Source organism: Eretmochelys imbricata, chromosome 1, assembly GCF_965152235.1.
Source record: "Eretmochelys imbricata isolate rEreImb1 chromosome 1, rEreImb1.hap1, whole genome shotgun sequence".
Lineage (NCBI taxonomy): Eukaryota > Metazoa > Chordata > Testudines > Cheloniidae > Eretmochelys > Eretmochelys imbricata.
In genome coordinates, this window is record NC_135572.1 from 139,201,494 (window position 1) to 139,228,049 (window position 26,556).

The 26,556-nt window shown below is 42.1% G+C and overlaps 1 protein-coding gene across 1 annotated transcript; it reads right to left on the reverse strand.

Moving 5' to 3' along the window:
* Positions 1–1,583: 1,583 nt before the first annotated feature.
* On the reverse strand, positions 1,584–16,168 carry RBBP7 (RB binding protein 7, chromatin remodeling factor). Its single transcript, XM_077816349.1, has 12 exons — positions 15,849–16,168; positions 15,341–15,485; positions 14,604–14,749; positions 12,452–12,625; positions 11,855–11,970; positions 9,180–9,340; positions 6,953–7,079; positions 6,677–6,754; positions 5,257–5,333; positions 4,602–4,659; positions 3,214–3,324; positions 1,584–2,131 (listed from the first exon to the last, which is right to left on the reverse strand). The coding sequence occupies exons 1-12, from the start codon at positions 15,862–15,864 to the stop codon at positions 2,063–2,065; spliced, it is 1,278 nt and encodes a 425-aa protein (XP_077672475.1). The 5' UTR covers positions 15,865–16,168; the 3' UTR covers positions 1,584–2,062.
* Positions 16,169–26,556: the final 10,388 nt, after the last annotated feature.

Sequence of the window (26,556 nt, forward strand, 5' to 3'; positions counted from 1 at the left end):
ACTATATAAATCCACAGCACATCCACATCTTGAATACTGCATGTGGTTCTAGTTGCCGTCTCTCAATACTTAGAATTGGAAAAGGTACAGAGAAGGGCAACAAAATGATTAGGGAAATTGAATGAGTTCCACAGGAGGAGAAATTAAAGAGTGGGACTGTTCATCTCGGAAAAGAGAAGACTGATGGGCTATATGACAGAGGTTTATAAAATCATGAATAGTGTGGAGGAAGTGTTATTTACCCCTTCACAAACACAAAAAGCAGGGGGTCACCTAACGAAATTAATAGGCAGCAGGTTTAAAACAAACAAAAGCAAGTACTTCACATAGTGCAATCATCCTATGGAGTTCATTGCCCAGGGATGTTGTGAAGGCCAAAAGCATAACTGGGTTCAAAAAAGAATTAGGTAAGTTCATGGAGGATAGGGCCATCAAGGCTATTGGCCAAGATGGTTAGGGATGCAACTAACTGCCAGATACTGGATGATAGGGGATTGATCACTCAATTGCCTTATTCTGTTCGTTCCCTCTGAAGCATCTGGCATCGGCCACTATCAGAAGACAGGACCCTGGTCTAGATGGACCACTAGTCTGACTCAGTGTGGTCATTCTTGTGTGTGATATGGGCCCACCAAAAGCAGAGATCCTTTCTCTTCACAGGAACTCATACATGTAGTGAGGATAGGTATCTTTTCTCTATTAAAACAGTGAAATTAAAGAGCTTGCAGGTAACTCTAATTTAAGAGACAGGACTAGATTATGTAACTCCTCTATAGCTAAGGAGACACTTGCCTCAAAGGCTGATGCATCCAAATTCAATAGAAGTGTCTAGATGTATGCTGTATCCAATTTAGTTAGCTAAAATACATTGTTTACTCCAACAGTCAGATGCCACTTCAGATACATACTGAGTGAATCATCTGCTCTCCTTTCCTAGGTCTATTTTTGTATTTCACTCCACAAAGTGAGGATCCTACATAAAGGTATTTCACTAGCCAGATAAGATAGCATGCACTATGGCCACAAGTATGTGAATGATTATTATAATAATGAGGTCTTCCTACATAGCAGTTTATAATATTTGTATGGGGCCTCGCCCATGATACCTAAATACCAACTGTTTTTAATATGAAGATTTTGGGTTTAAAGTAACCTCACAGACAGCATTGCTGAAGACTTACACAAGGATATGAAAGTTGACCATCTAGCCACAGAGCAAGATGTCCTTTATAAAGTTCAAGTACAAAAAAAGGTGTCTTTTTCCAAGAAGATATCTACAGGTAACTTGTTTTGACTTTCATTAAAATGCCTCTGTGATCAGAATCTGTCTCTCCATCCAGATCTCATTTATACTTTAGCCCTATAACTAAATATCATTAGAAATACTAAGAGAGGGAACAATGGGGACAGCTGTTTAAGTATTAAGCTTTAACATCAGGCAGCAGGTAACTCCCATGCCCCTCCACACAACCTTCTACATCTATGCAGACAAACATGGAAAGGTACCCACCCTATTCTTTGGAGAGCACTGCCAATAGGCAGTAGTTAAGATTTTCTTCTTCAATTAATACACCAAACAAACATTTTCTTCAAAAAAGTTTATTTATGCAAAGCCAATAAGGAAGCGTTCTGTAAAAGTGAAAAGCTCATTTTACATATGATAAAAACATTTATGCATTTAGTCTAGGAAAAGTGAGGATTTTGAGTTGTCTAATCATTTACAGGAATCTGCAAGCTTGTTTTAAAAATAGACATTGGTATTCAATCACTTATTTTTCCCAATATCTAAATGCTGTACAGTTTGCTATAGCTCACTTCAAGGTGCCCCCCCCCAAAAAACAAATAAATCAGGGATATCCCATTAAATTCAACTATACAAGCTTTGTGCTTGATAAAAATCAAGCATTGGTATAAGCATTACATTCAACTGAGAATATTTTGAATGTATATAGTAGTCAAAAAAAAAAAAAACAACCAAAAACCAACAATAACATAATTTATATGAATGTCAGCCACTTCACAAACACCCAACATTCTTGTCTTCCTATTCCTAAGGAGAAAGTTATGTTCCTTGACCCTCCAGTTCTGACGCTGCTATATCTGGTTCTTCATCATTGTAAATGTTTTCAGCCTAGAGACACAAGTTATTGTATTACAAAGTATCAAAAAGTGGTAGGCACATTTGATTAACAGTATTTTTTCAAATCTTAGATGTCATATGATTGCAGAACTGAGGAATAGACACTGAGAAAATAATCCTGCTCTCAAAGAAGTATCCCTTTCCCTGACTTTAAAGAGGGAAGTCAGTTTTAAGATTACGTAAAATGGCTAGACTAATCAACACTAATATTAAAAGTATGTATACGATATTTGAAATTGATGCACTTTAGGCTAATCGTAATCCATTTAGCTCTTTACCCAAAACATTTTGTCCCTATCTCATATCCAGTTTCAGTCTTACTTTAAAACTACTATCCCAGTACTAATTTGCTTCCAAAAAACACACATCCTTCAATTTACAAGGAAAAAACTCAAGTTGATAGAAGGGGAGGTACATCTGTATATACATTTAGTTGATGTTATTTAAGTAGCTGTGGTTTTCTGGCTAAACTCATGTGGTGTCAATTTCTATCAAATGCACGTTGTTAGGCAATTGTCCTGCCTTTACAGGGACTCTGATAATGTAGGGCTTCCTCTTTAATACTAAGATCCTATAACTAACTAGGATTAACGACTGCCAACATGACTCCCAGAAGTCTTAAAAATGCAGTTAACTTTGCAATTAGGAGTTCTAGAAGCCATTTGTAAAACAAAAGCTTAGATTCTGGATAGCATAGCATAACATAAACCTGGAATATCTGCAAACTCACTCTGAAGATCTATTTTTCCTTCTTTTGAAGATACTAAAATATCAACTTAGCTCCAGTTAACTCATCTGTTGAAATGGATATTTTTGGTATATATTAGAAATTAGCCATTTCTAGTTCAAGATATTCTTAATAAAATTCAAAATGATATACAAGTCATAACAGATAACTTTTTTTGTATGAATATTAGTCTTAATGTTCAGGTCATAAGTTAGTTAGAGGAAAAAGATTGCCTACATGAGACATGGTCTGTCTTTTTTAAAGATTTTTTTAAGAGAAGGATAACCTCCTTTTTCATTTATATAATGAAGCAGAAAACAATACAGAAATTAAGTTTGACACTCACCATTTGCCATATTTGCATTATGTTGTCCTCAGATACAGAGCAGATTACCCAGGGTTCGTTAGGGTTCCAACTAAAATCTGAAATCTTTGCAGTGTGTCCTCCATGAATAAACTGTTAAGAAGATCAAATTTAATGACCCAAGACATCTCTAGACAATTACTGAAGTAGTGAAATATTTTAATTTACTATTCTCATTAGCTAACAAAGTAAAACAAAGGTTTTACTATGTACAGTAGAACCTCAGAGTTACAAACGCCTAGGGAATGGAGGCTGTTCGAAACTCTGAACAAAACGTTATGGTTGTTCTTTCAAAAATTTACAACTGAACACTGACTTAATACAGCTTTGAAACTTTACTATGCAGTAGAAAAATGCTGCTTTCCCTTTATTATTTAGTAGTTTACATGTAACATGGTACTGTCCTGTATTTGCCTTTCTCCCCCCCCCCCCCCCCGTGTCTCTGCTGCTGCCTATTCCAAATGAGGTGTGTGGGGCTGACTAGTCAGTTCTTAGCTCTGGTGTTCGTAACTCTGAGGTTCTACTGTAAGTGGAGATCTGAGGTGCAGTTTTAAAGAAGCTGCCTTAACACATACTCCACAAACAACATGTAAATGCCGCCCACACACACACACTTCAGATCAGGACTGTTGAGGAGAAGGCAGGAAACACCATTTTAAAAAGCATAGTTGCTACCTGTGTTACTTGGCACAGCACCCTCCTGCCTTTTCATAAAGCTCTATATTAGGTTATTTTACTCAGAAGCAAGATGAAGAGTTCTTACTGGATGTGGAAGTCAACCAATAGCAACTGTTTTCCCACATAGTTGCACACAAAATATAGTGTGCTTGTAAATCATTTGATGGAGAGCCTAACATGAACTAAAGAAGCTATTTCACAATATTTCCTTTCCTCCTGTAAGGTTGCTATTAGCAACACAGCCATTTATAGCAGCATTAAGTTGCTAAGACCTCTAAATGACTATCTACCTAGGAAACATTAAACACTATACTTTGTTTCAATGATAACTTGAGGTAGTAGTTTAGTTTTCGTTTCTACATAGTTAAAAGTATAACCTACAGCTGTGTTTTCTAGATGCTACCTGACCTTGGATAGAGGCAACATTGCAGACCTACTGCAGCAATGGCACTCTGCGCACCACTTATACAAAGGAGCATTAAGAACCACTGCCTTAAAACTCACTTAGCAGTTGAGAGCCACAATCAAGTACCGAGAGATAGTGGGGCGTTGAAGAATTTGCCTAAAGTAAAATCCTGGATTAGACAGATTATTGGTCTGGTCTGCTATTGCAGTTCTTTAGTCTAAGAATAAAGATATAAGTTCTTATGAGGCATCAACAGGTCTTCAAGCTAAAGACAGCAAATACATACCAAAAGTTCAGGAGGCCCATCTTCTGCATCCTCTGCAGATTGCTCTTCTCCAATTTTACTGTAAAGAAAACAATGCTGTTTAAAGGAAGTAGATTTAAACCCTTAATCTTGAAGTAGTTAATCTCACTGAGGCAGGCAAGAAGCCAATTTGTGAATTAAGGTTTAAAAAAAAGTAATAGCTAATGGAGGGTTATGCCCTTCTCCTATCAGGGGCACTCGCGCTGAGAAAATATCTTTGTTTTCAATTCCTACTCTTGCTGCTTATTCTTCACCAGAAGTTTTAATCCTCAAACATGGGTCATCACAACTGGCTGCTGAAAAAATCAGATTCTGCAGATTAGATCAATAAAGGACCCTTGGGGCAGAGATCACTTATTACTAAAAAGATGAGGGGGAAAGACATGCAGAGTTGTTCAGAAGCTTTTTCTCCCCCACCTTCTTTCCCCCCCCCCCAACATAACTGGCAAAGATCAGTAAAAAGACAGCATAGTATTCCTACACTGAAGTTTGCTAGTTTTTAAATAGAAAAAAAGCTTATCCCTAAAAATAATTAAGCCTACAATTTAAGTACAAATGCAAAGCCTACTGCATATATTGGATACTTGTCTGCTACCTACATATAGATTTTAAATAAAGGAACAGAATCACTCTTTACCTTAGATCCCATACGTTTAGCCGACGATCAGTACCACTTGAAGCAAGAATTGTTTCATTATGAGGAGACCAGTGAACCTGTAAGAAGAGAACATCTCTCAAAAATAGGAGTATGAAGTTACTGACTTTGCATGTATTCTGAACTAGTAACTTTAGATGTGACCAACATTGCCAATTTTAACTATCAGTGCTTGAACTGCTACGGCCATAACTGACCAACATTTTTAATAAAAAAGGACAAGTTTAGAGAAGTTAGACTCAAAAATATATAGACTACTTCTCACTTCATGTACCCCAATATCAAGGCTTTCCTTCAATTCAGAGGATCTTAAGTTTCCTCATGGAAGAAATCCAACCACAAGAAATATACCATTAAAAACTGTTATACTACCATAAAGGGTCAGTATTATTTAGTTCCATTTTCTACAATGGTCAACTGTGTCCGCAAGTCACTTTTAAACCTGCCTAATCATACATAAAATGAATAGTAATTGAATAAAGTCTCACAGCTTTAAGGGAATATCTGGAATTAGAATTGCCTTCTGTTTGTGAATTTTTTTTTGGAAATACATATTTTAGGAACATGAGTCTGGGTCAAGCTAAGTCTTATACTCCAGACCTCTATCGTACATATCTTAGGAGATTTTTTTGACTCAAACAAAAAGACAGCTTCCCTGTGCATATCTTCTCAGGTGCACATGAAAGCAATCTTCTGGATCTACACTGGCTGATTAGTTACCAGTTGGTTTTGGAGAGCTGATTGTCATCTATAAATCCATAAATGGCTTGTGATCTGCTACTGTTAAGAACCATCTCTCCCCGCATGTCGTGCTACAGCTAGTGCAGAGTGCTCAAAGCTGGAGAACCCTCTGAGAGGAAACTGGTGCCCAGGATTTCTTTGAGAGGGGTCCTCAACTTCAGAATCTATTCTTTACCCATCTGAAATAGCCCAAATCTGTTATCTTTCAGGGCACACTGAAGGATTTGGGGGAGGCACAGATACATAGACAAGAATTGTTTTAAATTCTACTGAGAAAAAGCTGCTGGGCTTTTATACTTGCCCTATAAATTTTATTTTAACCCTAGTGAGAGAGTATCTAATGAAGCATTTCCCATAAAACGCCAGTTTGTGTGCTGCTGTTAAAGCAGCAAGTTAGAAAGCCGGCAGACTTGTGAATATACTTTGGGAGAGAAGAGGAAAAAAGTCTACTCACATTACCTATGTTGCTTAAACTAAGGCTTAATAGTGGCATTAGTTCAGCTATTAGTTCTTGAAACAGATCTCAGTGATCAGATATATTTCAATTGATCACAATATCAGAATTCCAAACCAAACCATATTCCCACCTGATCCGGAGCTCTCAGCAATATGCACAACCTTATTCTAAAACCTTCAAGTTATTCATTTTTCTTGTGCCCACCTGAAAGATTTCATCCTTATGAGACTCAAAAGAATGAAGTTTTAATTTAAGGTTTCGCAGATCCCACAAAGCCACAGTCTGTGAGGGAAAGGGGGGGAAAAAAAAAAAGATACTTTTACTCCAAAAGCCTCTGAAGTTACTCAATTTTCAATTAATACATTTTAGCTACCCTTTGCACTTGTTTTATTGGCATTTGTGACTAGTGTCTAAGCACACTTTTAGGAGCATATACATTCAATTTGTATAGTATGTTAAAAATATACATAAGTAAAACACCTTGTCAGCAGAACCAGTTGCTAGAATGAACTCGCTGTAGGGATTGAAGGACAGGCAGTTGACCTCGGCTGTATGGGCATCTACAGAATGACTTGGCTTGGATGTAGTATTGGACCTCGTGTCCCAACTTTTTTGGATGAAGGGGTGGGAAAAAGGAAGAACACACAAAAAAAAAAATATGCCAGTCAAAGGTGGTAGAAGGGAGAACCAGTTCTCACACACTAAACCCTGTTCAGCACTGACTTTTGCAGCAAGAGTTCTGTTCTTGAAACAACCCAGTCTGAAGATTTGCCTAAATGAACAGTTTGCATCCAGCAAGCTAGGGTGTGTGGATCTACAGCACACTAGTATGCTGCGCACTAACTTTTCATCTAAACAGGCCATAGTGGAATGAACACTGGTCACAAAGTTAGCACTCATTTCATACTACATAAAAACCATACACATTAAATATCTGTACAAAGTTAACAAACGTTACTCTGGGACTAAAACATTCCTTCCAGGCTGAAAAGCCTGGTATACAAGTTTCAACATTAAAAAAAAAAAAAAAAAAGGCGGGGGTGGGGATTGAGAGTCATTTGTCATTCCATACTGGTACAATCCCATCTGTTTTAGAACATACTAATCAGTTAGAAGATTTATAGCAGTCAGGATTTCACTTTTTGGTAAAAACAAAGCATTTACTGTACAACCTCAAGAGTTTTCCCTTTTACCAAGGGGAATGATTAGTCTGTCAAGTAATTTGTTAGAGTAAACAGTTATGATTGGATTCCTCACATCTCTGAAAAAGTTCAGAGCAACTAGATTAATATTTAGTCAGTCCACCTGACTTGATGGTATTTGCAGCTTGCTTTTAAATAGAATTATCAGGTCAATCAAGGGGAAGGATGATCCAGGGGTTAGGGCACCAGCATAAGACTTGGTGAGGCCTAGGTTCAATTTTCTGCTCCACTGCAGACTCCATGTGTGACCTTCGTTAAGTTACTTAGCCCCTCTGTGCCCCTTCTACTGTAATTCCTGGGTATTGTGAGGATAAATACATTAAGATTGAGGCACATAGCCTTAGCTAAACAAAAGGACTTGAGGAGGGAACAGCAGTGACAGCCTCCCTTATAACTTTTAGCCCCCGTTGGTTAGGTTACTCACCTGGAATATGGAAGACCCAGGTTAAATTCCTCCTTCCGCATGATTATGGAGAATGGATTTGAGCAGGGTTTCCCAATTCTCAGGCAAGTGCCCTATCACTGGACTACAGAGTCATCCTCACTGTCTCTATATGACAAACATTCATTGGGCTAAAGTGGAACAGCTTCAACAGGCGCGACTGAGAAACACTCTCTCCCTACCCCTCAGTATATGCCATAACCAAGTGGCTGTTTTGTGTTCAGATCACACACGTGCCAGATCCGGCCCACAGGAGAGATAGGGAGGGCAACACAGATCTTCACCTGGTTTGAGAATTGCACTGGGACTTAGGTGTCCGGATGCCTACCTAAGGCAGCAATGCACATATTTGGAGGTAGAAACTTAGGTGCTAAAGAACTTTTTACAGCAGAAATTTAGGCATCTAGTGATTTTAGACACCCACAAGATTACGTGCCAGCTGAGCAGTGGTTCTATGGATCATAGCAACATGGCTTTGCACCTACAATGATGGGACCATAAAAGAACCCAAAATCTGTAGGTCACAAGAGAAACTGTAGAATCAGGATTCCCATTCACCATTTGTTTAACCACAGATCTAGATTTACAATGTAGTCTTAGTAAGAAAAACAACACTGAACAGGTTTCAGAGCAGCAGCCGTCTTAGTCTGTATCCACAAAAAGAACAGGAGTATTTGTGGCACCTTGGAGACGAACAAATGTATTTGAGCATAAGCTTTTGTGGGCTACAGCCCACTTCATCGAATGCATAGAATGGAACATATAGTAACATTGAACAGTAAGACAAATAGAAGGAAATGCACATTTAGGATTATTCCTATCCAGATTCCTAGAAATACAAGTAATGCTGTAAAATCTAGGTTATTTAACTTCACGTTAATGCAACAGAAGACTAGAGTATTTTAGGATTGCAGGCCACCTCATAGCCTGAATAGATATCTTTCTTTAATTAGGCAGTGTGCAGTGCTTGTCTAGACTGTTGCATTGACAAGCAGGCAAATAATTATAAGTTCCAGAGAACTGCTCAGCTTCTCCCCACCCCCAACTCTCCTCCCAAACTTACATCATAAGCTTCTGATCATCAGCAACTGATCCAAATAAAGATTCATGAAGCAGATGCCATGCCACATCTTCTACTACTGCAGAATGTCCCGTAAAGATTGCTTTAGCATCAACAACTTTGCCTTCTTTTGGTCCTCCACTTATATCCCACAGACAAACAGTCTGCAGACAAAAGTCACATTTTAATACAATGTAATTTATTGTTCAGACTTGCTTTCCTGGTGTAAATCCTTCAGTACATGGATAGTAATTTAGTTGTATTCCAATTATGTTGTCTGATATCAGAATACAAGTTCAATATTCAGAGGTTTTAGAACTGTTAACATAGTTATGCCACACTGCTGGCATTCATGTGTTTTCTGTAACTTGAGACCATCATTCTTGTCTTTTAAAAAGCCTAATTTAATGAAGTTATACCCTTAAACACCACCATCATAACTGCCTATAAAAAGAAAACTTACTGAAGCCAAAGGAAGTCTATGATATTCCTACTGGGGTCTCTGCCCAGACTTTATTAGAATGTAGTTTTTGTAGTCCACCAAATACTTCGACCAGCCTCAGAGACACAAAACACTGCAGGGGGAAGAGGGCTGGCGTGCGTGCCTGTGTGGGAGACATTGATCACTGTCAGGGGGCAGGGTTGGATGTGAGTTCATGCCAACAAGCAAGAGACTGGTGTGGAGGGGTAGGGCTTTTTATTATGCACAAGGCAGGCTCTGTCCCTGAGGCAGAAATGTAGCAGCCTGCCTGCCTAGAAAAAGGCCAAGATTCTGTATGGGGATGATCCCAAAGTTTTAGAGCACCCAGTAGTAGTACAGAGGGCTGTATTTCCCAGTTCATGGTGTTCCAGTTAAATAAAACAGACTTTGCCTCTAGTGATAGTTTTAAAAACTTCATCTGGATTGATTCTGATCAGTACATGTATGACTACATCCAGTATCTTTCAGTAATCAGGAAGAGAGTTGTCAAGTTTCGTCCTGGAATATATGGCTATTGACCTGACACATTCAAGAAGTTTCTGTCACTTTATTTACATGGAGCTGTGTAAGATTCTACTCAAACCAAAATCCTTCAAGTTTACTTCCCACTATTGTTCTTTCATCAGAAGATCGCACAGCTAAGCAAATGAGATAGTACACTGTTTTTAAATGGAGTAATTTAACGGTTTAAAGCATAACAGTTTTTGAAAATAAAGACTTAAATTAAAAGAAAAAGCAACCATTGTTAATGTTGCTGTTGATGGTTAAATTGATCTCATTCTCTGAGGCAGCAATGTAGCAGCAGCCTGCCTGCCTAGTAACTATCAACTTCATGCTGTTAACACAGAAGGGGTAGAACCAATGGATTCAGTGCTAGAGGACAGATGTCTGTATCTCAGAGAAGATAACATCACAGAAGGCAATTGCACTGAGGAGCTTCTGCGAAATGCCAGAGAAACAGCTGAGGAATATTTCATAGCCCCACCAGGTAACATCCCTTTACCAAAGCTACAGGAGCGAGCTACTTTTCTGCAAGTCTCCGAGTGAAAGTCAAGGTCTGGAATGCCGCTTCAGCTTTTAAGTCATCTGTGAGAATTGGCATATATGCAACCATGGCTGTGGAGTATCTTGATGCAAGTGTCTAATCCCAAGAATAACACCCTCACATAATTATTTGCTTTTTCTTCCTTCCTTTCTTCTGTAAGATTACTCTGAAATTAAAGGCTTGGTGTATTTTTCCAGTATTAAAAAAACAAACCAAAAAAACCAACACACATTGGGAACAGTTAACTAACAATAGGAACATTAACATTCTCAGTCAATTCCCCCAGGAGCATAAAACCTGTAAAAGTTTTAAGGCCCCTACATTGCCGGAATGATTTAAAGCCTTATAAATGACAGTCAGGGAATCAGCTAAGAAGATCTATGTACTTTCTTACTTTTTTTCCTGTGCCAAAGTGGCACAATAGAGTTAGATTACAGCTCAGGATTTATTTGACTTAACACATTAAAAAAAGACTGAGGGCAAATAAAACATTTACCAAGCAGTCAATAAAATGTCAGGACAATCAGAACCAAGCACTTCCCAAAGTACCCAGCCAGGTCCAGGACAATGATTAGCAAAACTGTATGACTTGTGTGTGAAAATCTGAGCAATTTAAAATGAAATTCTACTTTTTTTTTTTTTGGCTGTTTGGTGTTCTGTAATGTAATTTAACTGGAATGCAGGGTATTATCTACAGTGTTTGCAACTTTCATGTTTTAGGAAATGCTGAATAGTTTAGTGACTTTTTTCTGTATTGTAGTTTAAATAAATTACCAAAACAATTGAAACTGGTGTGATTATATTACACTATTTTGATAGATAAAATATGCAGAATTTTTAAAAGCAGAATTTTTTAATTTTTGTGTGTGAAGCATTCCCCCAGGAGTAGCTATTACAGGATAGGCATTAACTAGCTATAGAGGTGTCGCAACCTCCTTCTGTTAAGGATGATGTGTCATGGTAAGCGGGCTTTCAGGGTATAAAGGATAGAAACATGAACATCTAAAATTTAAAATATGAAGACATTTTGATGCACGCTGGATGGAGAAGACCAGTGGAAGAGATTTTATGGAGAAAAATACTATTAGGCCATGTGAATCAGCAACTCTTCCTTTTGTTTTGTATTAACAAAGGAGGAAGTTAGTTTCTTACATGATCATCAGATGCACTGAGAAGGTGTCCACTCAAATTGGAATTCCATGATAAACCGTAGCCTTCTTTTTGGTGTCCTCTTAGCCTAAGGTCAGGATTACATTCTCCACTTGGGTCTGAAAAAGAACCAAACCACTGTTTAGCTCTTAGAGCTCCTTTAGACAATATGAATATGATGGATTATAATTGATCGAATTTTTATTTTTTGCATTGCAAAATAAAATAAAACTGCAAAATTGTCTGCATATGCTTACTACAAGGAGAAACAGGATTTGCTTTTCAATTTCGTGTTCAGAGTAGGTTACAAGACACTTGATGATAGCTAAAGATAGCCACAGAGGGTCCTCCTGCTCTATCACCTCAAGTCTGAAATACGTAGACAAAATTCCTGAGCTTAATTACCCCAAGCATATTCTAACTAATCCAAATTGTTTTTAACTAGCACGGGAGTTAAGGCACCTTCAGACACGTAGTGCTTTTGCATCACAATACAATAAACCAGACTACTGTCAGACTCATGTTATTACACTTTGTTTCTAGACTACATGTGTTATACTAGAGAAGACACTGTATACAAATTCAAGCAGTTTGACCCACCTGGTTTAGATGGATGTTTGGTGTAATCAAAAACCAGCACATCAGAGGAAGGTGTTTTTGTAGCAATGATGCACGGGTTCTGGGGCATGTAGCGAGCACGATTTACTTCACCTTCATGGTTAATTTTAATTTCAGTTTCAATTTTACCAGTTACAGATCCAAAGCCACCAAATTCTAGATTTTTTTTTAAATACATATAAAAAAATGTTTTTGGTTAAAATCATGTGAACTATTTCAAGTGTGTTAAGCCAGTGTTCTCAGGCTTTTCATAATCGCAAGTTGTTTAATGTAGTAATACAAGTCACATGGAAGATTAAATACATTACACCCCTTTAATATAAAATCTTAAAAGTGATCTTATCTTGATAGCAGTGAAGTATTCTTAAACTGAACAGGTCATCACAATAAGTAGTGACCAGCCGTAACACCTTCAGAGGGGTACATCTCTTGCTCAAGCTAGTCTACCAGTTTGCTTTAGTGTCACAAATGAAAGAGCTAATGAAGTCAACATTTATGTCCAATACAGTAACTCTTCACTTAACGTCCTCCCGCTTAATGTTGTTTCGAAGTTACGTCACTGCTCCATTAGGCAACATGCTCGTTTAAAGTTGTGCAATGCTCCCTTAGAACATCACTTGGCTGCCTGCTCTGTCCACTGCTTGTAAGATTCTGTCAAAGAGCAGCGACTTTGCAAGGGAGCATTGAACAAGTTCCTCTTCTCCACCTCCTCCCTCTCCCTCCCAGAAAGTCCTAAGCGCCGTCAAACAGCTGTTTGGTGGCAGGGAAGTGCTGGGAAAGAGGGGGAGGAGCAGGGACGTGGCATGCTCCAGAGAGGAGGTGGAGTGGGGGTGGGAAGAGGCAGGCCTGGAGCATCCCCTGGCAAAGTCGGCACCTGTTCTTCTGGGGGAAAGCTGTCGCTGTTGCTGTGCAAGGTACTTCCTAGTGTCCTCGCCAGCAGCGGGCTGTGCCTGAGTGGGGAAGCCAGGGGCACCTCCCAATCACAGTACGGTACAGTACATAATGCCTTTTGTCTGCTCCCAAAAAATGTCCTTGGAACCTAACCCCCCCACATTTACATTTAATCTTATGGGGAAATTGGATTCATTTAACGTCTTTTCACTTAAAATTGCTTTTTTCAGGAACATAACTACAATGTTAAGTGAGGAGTTACCGTAGAAGACTTTTGCAGGAGGTTCTCCAATACTGACTTAACGTGAATTGTTATCAGCTTTCAGATTTTTTTAAAAAGGGTCAGTGTAAAATATATTAAGGCTCTAGAATAGTGGTTCTTAACCTTTACTGCAGTCTGTACCCCTTTGGTTCTCAAAATATGTTCTTGCACCCCTTATCAAAAATCGTTGAAGTAGGTCAGTTCTTTAAACCTAGACATATTTGTTGTTTGTATATTACAGTAATGGTTAAAAAACATATGCTGTTAATAAATACATAGATTTGATGAAACAAAGTAGTTGTACTTACGTGCCTGTGCTTAATTTGTGTTTTCGATGATTTACCTTCTAAAAAAAGCTGGCATGTCTCACACCCCCAGAAAGGGAATCACACACCCCTTAGGGGGTGTGTGCACCCCAGCTCTAGAACTACACTATATGCCAGTGGCACACGTATCCATGGGGGTATGCAGAGGTCTTCCAGGGGGTACATCAACTCATCTAGATATTTGCCTAGTTTTATAACAGGCTACATAAAATGCACTAGCGAGGTTAGTACAAACTAAAATACAGACATTGACTTGTGTATACCACTCTATATACTAGAGACGGAAAGGTAAGTAAAATATTTATATTCCAATAGATTTACTTTATAAATTATATGGTAAAGATAAGAAAATAATCAATTTTTCAGTTACAGTGTTCTGTGATACTTTTGTATTTTTAAGTCTGATTTTGTAAGCAAGTAGTCTTTTAAGGGAGGTGAAATTTGGGTTATGCAAGACAAATCAGTCTCCTGAAAGGCATACAGTAGTCTGGAAAGGTTGAGAGTCACTGTTATATACAATAAACAAGTTTAGTATACAAATAGACTCTTAAGAAAAATATTTTTAAAGTTAAAGTTAGAATGCTATTAAACAAGATATGTACTGTTTAACACTGCTGCTAGAACAACACAATCTAAAAATCCCTGCAATACTCACCTCCCTTCTCACTATCATAGTGAGAAGCATCAAACTGAGCATCATCATTAGGAATCTGGACCCTTGCAACAACCAAATGGTTTTGTTCATCGGAGGTATGTGTTCCCAACACTAGCCAATGAAGGGCATAATCCTTTCCTTCAGGCCTGTTCAATAAAACAGACGTCAAAAAGTTGAACACAGTTATACTATACTTGTAAATATTTTTTAGAGGCAAAGTTCTTCTGTATCATCCCAATTTCTATGGGAGACTACAGATTAATTGGGGAAAACACTTTCCCCTACCATATTAGGCATATCAACATATATGTTTACAAGTTGAACTCCAGGTGTTCTTGACATCAGTAAATCTGACAAGTACATCTTTAACAAAACTGACATCCGTCTTTTAGAGCGTTTGTCACTATTTCTTGAATAGTATAAATAAGACTTCTATGCGCACATAATTTAAGTGGAGGCATTTTGACATCAGCCCCTGCTATGGTAAACCCATGTTAATGGAGGTAAAGGCTTTTGACATTGAACAGATTTTCCAGTTTTGGTACTCCAAGCAGTGAGCTCTTTATTCTGCGGTGAAGCAAGAGGAATAGTTCAGATACTGAAGACAGGACTGACTGCTTAAATAGAGATTATGTCCCTCTTGCCAGCTTCTACTTTTACTGGCACCCTAAAAGTTTATCCCCAACACGGCACAGGAGGGTTTACGCAGGTAAGGGGAGTGCAGGCAGCAGTCTCACCTCGTCACATCAGGCAGCCACTGCACCGTGAGGCTGGGCCACTCGAGGGCGTGGGTCATCACCAGGTCATACAGGAACGGGGTGTTCTTCTTCCAGATTTTGTACTCTTCGTTGATGACACGCTCCTCCACGGTGTCCTCGAACACTGCACGGACGGACGGGCGGACAGACAGACAGGCAGAGGCGCGCTAGGCGGGCGGCTCCCAGGAGCCGGGGCGGGTGGGGGAGGCGGAAACACCCGCGGCCTCGCGGTTTATTTTTTTTCCCCCTAAGCCGACGCCCGCTCGCGGCGAGACCCAGCGGCGGCTCCACCCGGCCACGCGCTCCCCTCCTCGCGAGCTGCGGGCCGCTCAGCCCCGCGGCACCGGGATCGCCCCGCCCCGCCGCCCGCCCCGAGAGACCCGGAGCCGAGAGACGCCCCCACCTCGCCTTGCCCGGGGAGAAGAAACCCGCCGACCCCCGACCCTCCAGCCCGAACAGGCACCGGCCGGGCCCCGCCGTCTCTTACTCTCTTTATTCGCCATTTTGTGCGTGGGGCTCCCTCCCGCGCTGCGCTCCCCTCCCCCCGGCGGAGCTGGCGCCGCCGTCTCCGCCGCGGATGAAGCGGCCGCTCGCGCGCCGGCCCTGGGGGTTCCAGACGGCCTCGTTCTCCCTTCAAACCGTTGGCTTGGACTCCGAGAGACTCGCCAACCCGCGCCGCCGCCAGAGCGCGTGCGCAGCGACCCGGCTGCGCTCCCGGGTCAGACCGCCACGACCCCGAGGCAGCGCCCAATGAACGGGGGCGGCGAGGGTGAGCCGAGCGGCAGCCCGCGTGCGAGGCGAGCCGCAGCTCAACAAGCCCGGCCCTCGGCCACCACCTCTTCCGGGGCTCGCTCAGGCAGCCAGGCAGATGAGCGCATGCGCAGGAGGAGAGCGCCGAACAGCGGGGGGCGGGGCAAAGGACGGGTGGGGAGGTGCCAAGCGGCCCAGCGAGCCCCTCCCCCCGCCTGACGCGACAAAATAAACCACGTGCCCCCACCCCACCCATTAGCAGTGACGTCAGCGCTCTTCGGGCCGCAGGGCAGCCGTGAGGCCGGAATGCCCAGGCGGCTGCTCCGCCCCCCCGCAGTAACCGTTCCCCACGCCACGTGCTCGTAGGCCAGCGCCCCGCCCCCAGCAGAGCGGGAGGTTGGCGTAAAAATCATCCGTTTCCTTAAACAGAGACAAGGGAGGTGGGTGGGGGGGGGAGCGTATTTTGCTTGACTCCCTGGTTTGTGACTCTTCAGGCCTGGCCGATAAAGGTTTTTATCCCCGCCCTGAAAGAGAAACGTCTCTTTCAAACCAGGCACTCAAGCCCTGAGCGCAAAGAGCCTCAAAGACTCTGTCCAGGGGGGCTGCCAGTGAAACACAGGGGTGAGACTCACTAGTTTTAGGGAGAGGTTTCACAATAGCAGCCGTGTTAGTCTGTATCCGCAAAAAGAACAGGAGGACTTGTGGCACCTTAGAGACTAACAAATGTATTTGAGCATAAGCTTTCCTGGGCTACAGCTCACTTCATCGGATGCATTCAGGGAGAGTTGGCAACGGTGTATATCAGCATTACAGGTCAGCCTGCCAATTTCAGCACTCAGGGTTGTTCAGACAGGGCCTGCAACAAGTAAAACCAGCTTGATTCATATCTCAGCGACACCCACTGAACATTCTCTAAAATGGAGAGATGTGAGCGTCCTCATACGTTTATCAGGAATTTTAAGTTTGGCAAAAAAACCTCCTCTTTTCTGCTACAAAGAAGCCAGTATAGTTCAAATCATTCTACAATATAAGCAAAATCTAGGGTCCTGTTTTAATAATCCGCTACTCCAATTAGACAAAGCACCAATAGGAATGTATACGGCTACAGTTCTCAAACACTACAGTGTCTACAAGTTTCAGGCACAGTTCCAAAACACATCCACTCACATATAACATTTTCTCCAGATATTAATTATACTAATTTTCTATAATGGAATATAACCCTACATCCACATCATACACACTATTGTAATAATCTTTGTACAAAGTATGTCTCATAAGTTATCATTTGAAAACTCATAATTTGCTGGTTAGTATTTTCCTGGTAAAATATGTGTGGTAACATTGCATGAGAAGTTACACAGTTCCACTGTATGATATTTTTAACACATGTTCCAAACCCTACAGCTCTGCCTAGGTAGAAATCAGATCTGTTCTAAACAAAGGAAGGAATCTCTGCTTGCCTTAATTTGCATTTAAGCAGTAAACAGAGTCATCAAGTAGGAGAGAAAACAGCAGGGACTATCCTTATACAGAGACTCTTTGTCTCCTAGGTTTCAGTTGGAAATGTTTTCCAAGGGGGGGACTGAAACTATAAATAGGAGGGGCAAACACCCCAAAGGAGCCTCCTCCTCTCTCCCTGCCCACCTCAATCTTTGTACCTGAGAAGATAAAAGGAACAGTCATTGGACCATAGGGGAGGGGTTCTGACCTGAGAGTGTGATCAGTAACCTGTTGGAGTATGTGGTGAGACAGTTTGCTTTGCAACTAAGATAAGTTCTTAAATGTTAGTAAGTGTTTTATTCTTCTTGTAACCATTTCTGACTTTCATGGCTTATTACTTGTATACCTTAAAATTATCTGTTTGTAGTTAACAAATTTGTTTTACTTAAACCAGTATGTTTAAATTAGGTTATAAACTGGCATATTATTCCCTTAAAGGAATAATGGACTTAATATATTTGCTCTGCCTAGGAGAGGGCTGGGCAGTACAAGACATACATTTCTGGGGGAAGATCTGGGATGGGGGTGTGTGTTGGGGTCACCCTGCAGTATTACAAAGGCTGGTGAGAGTTCAGGTACAGGTGGCAGGCTGCAGTTATACACAGGCACTCAGGGTGTGGCTTGTATGCTGGAAAGCTGTTTGACTGGCCCAGGGTGGGAGCTAACACAGCAAGGCATTGTAAGACCCCCAAGGTTGCAGAGCTGGGGTGACACAGCCCCCCACTAGTCTGGATTGTGCCTCTAATATGTCAAATGTACATACTACTGGAATACACAACCACCCCAAAAACTGTTCTAGTCACTTAGAAGGACAGAGGGGAAAAACAACAAATTACAGTGTTATAGATCCCTGTGTAAAATCATCACATTAGTAAAATGCACAGATATAAGGCAAACTTAACAAATACAGAATTGTCAACCATCAACTCAAAGTAGAAAAAATCCAAAAGTAATATAATAATATCTAACTCTTATATAGCCCTTTTCAGCTGTAGATCTCAGTGTAAACACAGAGAGGAGGAACTATATCATCAATTACAGGATAAATTAAAACAAAAGGATACTTCCTACAGCAATGTCCAAAACACAAGGAAATGCAAGAAAGATATTCCCTCCAATTATCAGAAATAGTACTAGATTTCCCATTTAAAAAGTCATGAGGAAAAGCTTGGAGAGAGGAAAAAGATAGCAGAGCAACATGCTGTTTAGTAATCTCTCACGGAATGAGAAATAGATAGTAACACTTATAGCATGCTAATAAACTGAGTTAATTAAATTGAGAAAGTGTAGTAGGACTGGCAACAAAAAGGGAAAGGGGGATGGGAGATGTAGAGGGAAGGACTGCAATCTTGTGCAATTTAGGACTCTGGCCTGTAGGTGGTAGCACTCTGGCACTGATGAGACAGCCCGAGCAGCACCTAAGAGGATCAAAGAAGTAAGGAGAATTCTCTTCTCAATTACTTGTGAAAGATGCACAATATGAAGGGGAATAACTTGTCTCTTTTTCATCCCACTATAGCCCATGCTGATGTGGGCTGTCTCCAATATAATGTTTGTAGAAAATGAAACATTTTGGCTTTGGGACTGAAGCAGAGTCCTGGGAGATCAAAATTCAGTTGGACAGTTCCTCTGCAGTTGAAACCGCCTTTTGTTTGACAAAAAGAAATAATGCTTTGCATGTATGCAGCAATCAGTAAGCTCAAAATTACTTTCCAAAAATAAATATTAGACCCACTTTTCAAGTATGGAAACTGGTAAAAGATTAGAGTGGTCACTGTTAAAAAATTAATATTTTCCAACAGAGGTATTGGAAAATATCAGTTTTCCTGCACTGAAATAACTGTTGGAATGGTGTGTTAGAGTAATAAAGCTGTCACACAGGAATGTTAGTAAAAGTCTGAACTTCATTCTTTGGCCCCAGTTACATGATATGGGTCAGGTTTACAAAAAGTATAATATGCCCCTGTCAGATAGCACGGTCAGTAACATTCATTGACTCCTGTAGTTATTGTTGTATCTTACTTTTTTTAAAAAATCAATGCAAATGAAACCTAACACTAACCAAATAAATTATAACCACCACTGGCTAACGTAGCCAGTAAATAAAATATATTATTGCCCCTTTTTGGCCTGAGCAGTTAGCTGATATTTGGGGCCATGCTCGGCTGTTTTCATTAGGAGGAGAAATTGATTAAAAGAGTCAGGATTTCTTTGGTGCTACCTTGTTTATTTACAAAGAATGTACAAAGTCCTGTTTCCCAGAACTGAACATTGATCAACTTTAACCAAGTCAGTAATTGATGGCATTCATTAACATAATAATACAAACAAAGACATCTAGGACGGACATGATGATAGACTAATGGAATGCTCCTGACAGATCAGAGGATTATTCTGCCTCTTATTGGACATTTCTCAGTACCAGTCTCTGAATTTCATTGGTTTTCTGATCACATGACACTTTCTCAGAACAGTTCTTGCTCCAGTGCCTCACTGAAACTTGCTAAGTTTGAGCAATAAGAGTCACCAGCTTGCTAAGATTCATCAAACTGAGCCTCACAGGAGGTTTGTGTGATGGCTAAATTAAGGCCAGGTCTGCACTATAAACGATGTCTCTCAGGGGTGTGAAAAATCCAGTGTAGACAGTACTATATTGATGGGAGGGCTTCTCCTGTTGACATAGTTACTGCCTCTCACAAAGGTGGAGTAGTACCTATTATCAGTGGGAGAAGCCCTCCTGTCGGCATAGGTAGCATCTTCACTGAAGTGCTGCTACAGCATTTTAAGTGTAGACCTGCCCTAAGTCTGTAGTGATGTTGCTTAATCCTTGCTAGAATTGGGGCTAGGACAAGGTTAGAGGGGAGAGGGGGATGTGCAGCCAAATTGTCTGAGAACCGGAACTTGCTCTGGGACTAGATTCGCTATCTAATGGACTTTCTGTGGTTCAGCAGACTGGAGCCCATACCAGGAGAGGCAGGGGGTGAGGAGAGGGAAGGAACAGAGGCAACTAGAAGCTACCAAAAGTTGTAGTATGGGAACCAAGAAGCAGTACTGGGTTTTACAATGGCGCCAATGGTGCCATTGCACTGGGCCCATGTTCAAAAGGGCCCCATTATGGTTGCTAGGCAGGAGCACTGGAACCTCCCTAGAAGTGGGAGGGCCACTGGCACCTGGACCATGCTCCCCCCGCTCCATCTTGAGGAGTCTCTGCTCGGTCTCTTCCCCCCACCCCCGACCCTGCCCTTGCTCCACCCCTTCCCGCCCCCGCTCTGCCTCTTGCTGCAAGGCCTCGTCTGCTGCTCGCTCGTCTCTGCCCTCTTTCCTCCCCCCCAACTCACTCTTAAGGCAGGAAAAAAAAGGATGGGGCAATGGCCCACCTGCCCCTCTCCTCCCTCCCCCCAACCCCTCTCCCCCAGTTCCAGGTATCCGGTTTTTGACTGGAAACTCCAGGTACTGGAAAGTCTGGTTGAAAAGTGGACCAGTGCTGACTGGACACAAAGTCCGGTTACAGGAGTAACCGCAGTTAGTCTCCCCAGCAGGAGGGTGGGAACAGCAGCAGCTGTTGCTGCCTGGAGAAGCTGCAGTTCAGCTGGAGAGAGAGACCCAAGGACTCCTCTCCGGAGAGAAGTAGGTACCGGCTCTGTGCTGCCCTTGGGGAGGGGGGAAGCCTGTCCATCACCCCCTGCTGTGCTTGACCCTGGCCCCTGCCTCATTCTGGGAACTGAGCTCCCTATCTTTTACAATTGTTCCCTCTAGGGGCTGTCCCACAAATGTGTTTGGCACTGGGCCCCCAAAAGGTTAATCCGGCCCTGCCAAGGAGAAAGACAGGCCAGGAGGGGTAGGCAGCCAGCTTTTGAGAGGGGAAATCCTCTGTAGTGAAGATTGCAATATTGGCTGTGGTGTTGAAAGATAAAATTGTTATGGTGAAGAAGCCAATAAGTATTTTTATTCTCCCCTACCGCTGAAGAAATTAGAAACTAAAATTATGCATTTCATACTTAATTCAATAAAGCCTTCTGTTTTAAATTTTTTTATAAGTTGTGTACTATCTAGTCTGCTACACTGGAGTGCACTAAATGCAGGGGCCTTATCACAGAATTTAAGTAAAGCTTGCTACGACATACATGGGGCCTTGATCGTGATACATTTTCCCACTCTATTTTCCAACTATGGCATTTATTAGTTGTGTAGATGCCTGCAGCTGCCAAATATAGGCCTGATCATACAAAGTGCTGAGCACTTGCCAGAAAATTGTGAGCTCCCTCAACTCCCATTGAGGTCAAGTCAAAGGCCCCGTGCAGAATCAAGTCATATGTGAACAGTTGTGTATGGGGGCAGGGTATGGGTGTGAGGAAAGCTGGATGCAGCATTTTACTGTATGTAGGAGCAGATTTTTTTTTTTCCAGATTGCTTATCTGAGATGTGATTATTTAAGTGCAGTTTATTTCTGAAATGGCTAAAATTGGCATTGTGAGATTCTGTTTGTTGTCTCTCAGTGATGTCCTATAAAACTTGCCTAATTTATAAATTAAGAGTTGGATTGTTCACCCTAAATGCTAGTCTTGCAAACTCAACTTCAGAGTCAACCTGGGTTCTTAATGGCTCAAGCATTATTAGTAAGAACACTTTTGCAGGCCAAATTCTGCCATTCCTTACAATTCTGGATCAAATTACACCCCAAGTGATGCTTGTGCAATTCCATTCTCTTCCCTTCTGCCAAGTTATACTTGTATTCACTTGCACAGATAAATTCTGCTGTCAAATACATTTAAGTACACCAGTGTAAATCAGTATTCCCTCTAATTTTTCCCATAGATTTTTGGAATTATTATGTGCACCAATATGGAGGTGATGTGTGATACATGACCTCTATATTGGTGCACATAACAATATTCACGTGGCGAGGGTGGGGACAAGCGGTTTGGGGTTGAGGTGCAGGGGGGGTGAAAGCTCTGGTTGGGGGTGTGGGTTGGGGAAGAGGGGTGAGGGCTCTGGGGTGGGGGCCAGGGAGGAGGGGTTTGGGGTGCAGGCTGCCCCAGGGCTACAGGGGGCGAGAAGAGGCACCTCTCCCCACCAAGGCAGCGCTGGGACTGGGGCCGCGGCCGCAGGAGGGGCGCCTCTCCCCTAGCCACAGCAGGTCCAGGCCGGACCTGGATTGGGGCCATGGGAGGGGAGCCTTTCCCTGCCATGGCAGGTCCAGGGCCAGGCGTTAGGCATCTCGCCCCGCCCAGGGCTAGATTAACGCAGGGGCTTTAGGGACTGCAGCTCAGGGCCTCAGGCTAAGGGGGGGACCCACAAAAATAAATCCATAATTATACACAATTCAGTGGTCACCAACCCGTTGATAGCGATCAACTGGTCGATCCTGGAGCCTCTGCCAGTTGATTGTGATCTCTGGGATGCTAAAAGTCTGGCAATGCAGCAGGGCTCAGGCAGGCTGCCTGCATGCTGTGGCCCCACACCGCTCCCAGAAGAAGACAGCTTCTGGGATGTCTCTGTGGCCCCAGGTGGTGGGGGAGGTGGCTCAGTGAGCTGCCCTCACTCCCAGCACCATCCTCGCAGCTCCCATTGGCTGGAGACATTGGGACAGGGGCACACAGAGAGCAGCCAGCTGCTTCTGAAAGCTAGGGAGGCAGGCAGGCAGGCAGCCTGCCTGAGCCCTGCTGCGCCACTGGCTGACAGCCGCCTTTGGTAAGCACCTCGAGGCTGGAGCCTGCACCTCGCACCCCCTCCTGTACCTCGCACCCCCTTCCCAGGTCAGAATCCCCTCCTACCCTTACCCTCTTCTGCACTCCAACACTCTGCCCCAGCCTGGAGCCCTCTCCTGCACCCAAACTCCCTCCCAGAAAGAAACTGATATAACAGTTGTTGTAAGGTAAGAAGTAGGCTAGTTTGAATTAACTTAACTATATTCTATATGTTTTAAGACTGAAATGTAACAACATAAAACCATTCTGTGAATTAAAAGGCAAGTTTAGTATAGCATTAATAGCCTCGTTGCCACAATTGTGATCATTTTTTGTTTTAAATTAGGAAAAAAACTTGTATACAGGGGCCACTCAAAATCTAATAGCCCCAGGACCACAGGAGAGTTAATCTGGCCCTGGCCCTGACCTGCCTGCGCGGTGCTTAATAGGCTGCTGCGCGGCTGCACAGTTTAGAAGGAATTTAGGTGTAAATCCAAAGTATCTCTACTGTCCTTGCCTTGGCAATCCTGATATAATGAAAATATGACATCTTATTTTTGAACAGTACAGTTATTTAAGAATGCTAAGAGGGGCAGCATACTACAGTATGGCAGGCTATTTACAATTCAGTGTGGTTATATCTGTGGCCACAAGTTAAACATATCCTTTGATTCCCAGATTTACGTAACAAATAATTATACAAGGCCATTGTTCATCATGTAGTGTATGAATTTGGCATCCGATTTCACTGCAGCAGACGAATTTTAAACTGATTTTAAATTTGTGAAGCACAATCACTTGAATCATAGGTAATCTTAGTAAACTATACTTGCTTCAAACACAGACAAGAAAACCTCTATTACCAACGTGTGTTTCAGTGGTGGGGGTGAAATCATCTTCTAGATGCGCATGCAGCACATCTTGCATCACCGCGCCAGATATATGCGGAAAGAATTATTTGCAGTTGTTAATTTTCAGCTGGAGTAGAGGTGTGCTTATTTGTTTTATTATAAAATAAGTTGGCTTAGCAGAAACTGTACCTATTATACGTTATCTGGCGCTAATGAATATTCATAACATAACTCTGCAGCTAGGCTTAGATGTTACTGCAAATCCCCATCGCAAACAGAAAGCTATGTTTAAAGGATGTCAAGGCTGCAAAAGTACTCAAGTCTGCAAATATGAAATCTAAGATCACAAACACAGCCTTAACTATGTAATAAATGCATCCATAGAAGGTGATAGTCATATGATTTTTCAAGTGTAATATCATCCAAGTTTTCTTTAGACACCTGAAACTCACTTTTATTAAATATACATACAAATAAAACTTGGCTCGAATGAATGCAAAAATGTATTTAGAACTTGATGAAAGGTACCTGAATAATTTCTCACTATTTCCCCTGCTCTTCTTTGCACTTATGTAACTATTTTTATCTTTCAGGTGCAAACAGTAGCTAATCAATCATCACAACAGGTAAGTACTAATACAGGTGAAGATGCCATGTATACTTCACTTTGCTGCCTTGTTATGAAATCTTTTAGATTACAATTGCGGCACTGGTGTGGTTGGGATGTAACTACGGTCCTGGTCCTGCAAGCTGCTCCATGTGGGTGTACCTCTGAGCCTTATTGAAATCAGTAAAAATGACGAGTCCTTGAGTTAGTATTTCTCCCCACTGTATTGAACCCAAATGCTCTTCATATTTTAAAATAACCAAAGGGTAGTAATAAAAAGTTGCAAGATGACATTAACCTGCATTCTTCATATTGGTGCAATGGCAAGAGTGAGGCTGATGTGCCATAAATTTAGTCATGGTGCATTAATTTCTTTCATGCCACTAACTGTCATCTTCTAGTGCTGTGAGCAGAAGTGATATTGTTTTCCTCCTTGAGGGTTCTCTCAGCCCCTGGCAGGAGGCAGTTGTATTTAATGAAGAAACCAGTACTTCAGTATGAAGTGCATAATTCATGAGCCCCTTTCTCTCAAGTGGTACCAGCTGCTTTTATCTCATTGAAAATGGTAAAAACAAAATGTAATTCTTTTATTAAAATGCAGCTGTTGCTTTGAAAAGCATCTGTTTGCCAAATAATATTACAAGAGAATAACATCCTCAACTACTGCTGGCAGTGACTAGCTGTAGCAACTGCAAAACAACAATGCAGCGTAGTGATTAGATACTTCTCATTAGTGAGAAACAAGTAAGTCTGCTTTTCATATTACAAAGTCTGATCTACAATACTGTGTGAAAATCAATATGCCAAAGGTCCACATACATGAATCCAATTAGAGGACTGGACCTTTGTGACCGAATGCCCCCTGTATTCACACCATATGCACTATTGTAATCTTTGTACAAAATATGCCTTGTGGGGTATCATTTGAAAACTCATAACTCCCTATTCAACAATATCCTGGTTAAATATATGGAGCAATGCAAGCTGAAATTATGACCAAAATGTGTTTACCAGCCAAGTCTGGGGAGTGGATAAACCTGTTCCTCAAAATCAAAGGACAAGCTGATGCCTCTAACCAGGTGTCATCAAAATTAATTGGCAATCACTGGTCAAGTAGCCATTCTTTGGCAGTGAAGGGGGGGTGTAACAGGGCACAGACTCAGCCAGCGGCACCTCCTGCTGGCTGTCTGGGAATTAGCTCTTTTTACCAGCTCTGGAGCACCCTTTGCCAGTGTCTCACTGTTGCTGGCCCCAGTGTCCCTCCTGGACTCCAGTGCCCTTTTACCTGGGGTGCTGCCCCTCCAGGCAATACCCCACAGATCTGGGTCTCCCCTCCCTGGGGGGGAACCCCCCACTTTCTATCCCCACCTTGCCTCAGCCTATGGGCTACTGCCTGTCACCATCTAGCCCCCTTTCACTGAGGCCGACTGCAGTCTGTATAAGCCAGTCATCATAGGCAAGGGGGGTTTGGACCTGCAGCCTCCGCCTACCCATGGGCTGGCCTGTTGCAACCCTAGTACCCTGTCTTAGGCCATCTGCCAGGCCTGCAGCCTGAGGCTTTTCCAGTCTGGAGTCTCCCAGCTCATCTGGCCTTCCCCAGCCCTGCTTCACCTCAGGTACCCTGGTACATTCCCCAGCAGCCAGGCCCATCTCCCTCCACAGCTAGAGGAAACTCTGTGTACTCCTGGCCCACTGCCCTCTTATAAGGGCCAGCTGAGCCCTGATTAAGCCAAGCCCTGATTGGGGCGTGGACCCCAGCTGCTTCTCCCAATCAGCCCCGCTTTTCCTTCCCTGCCA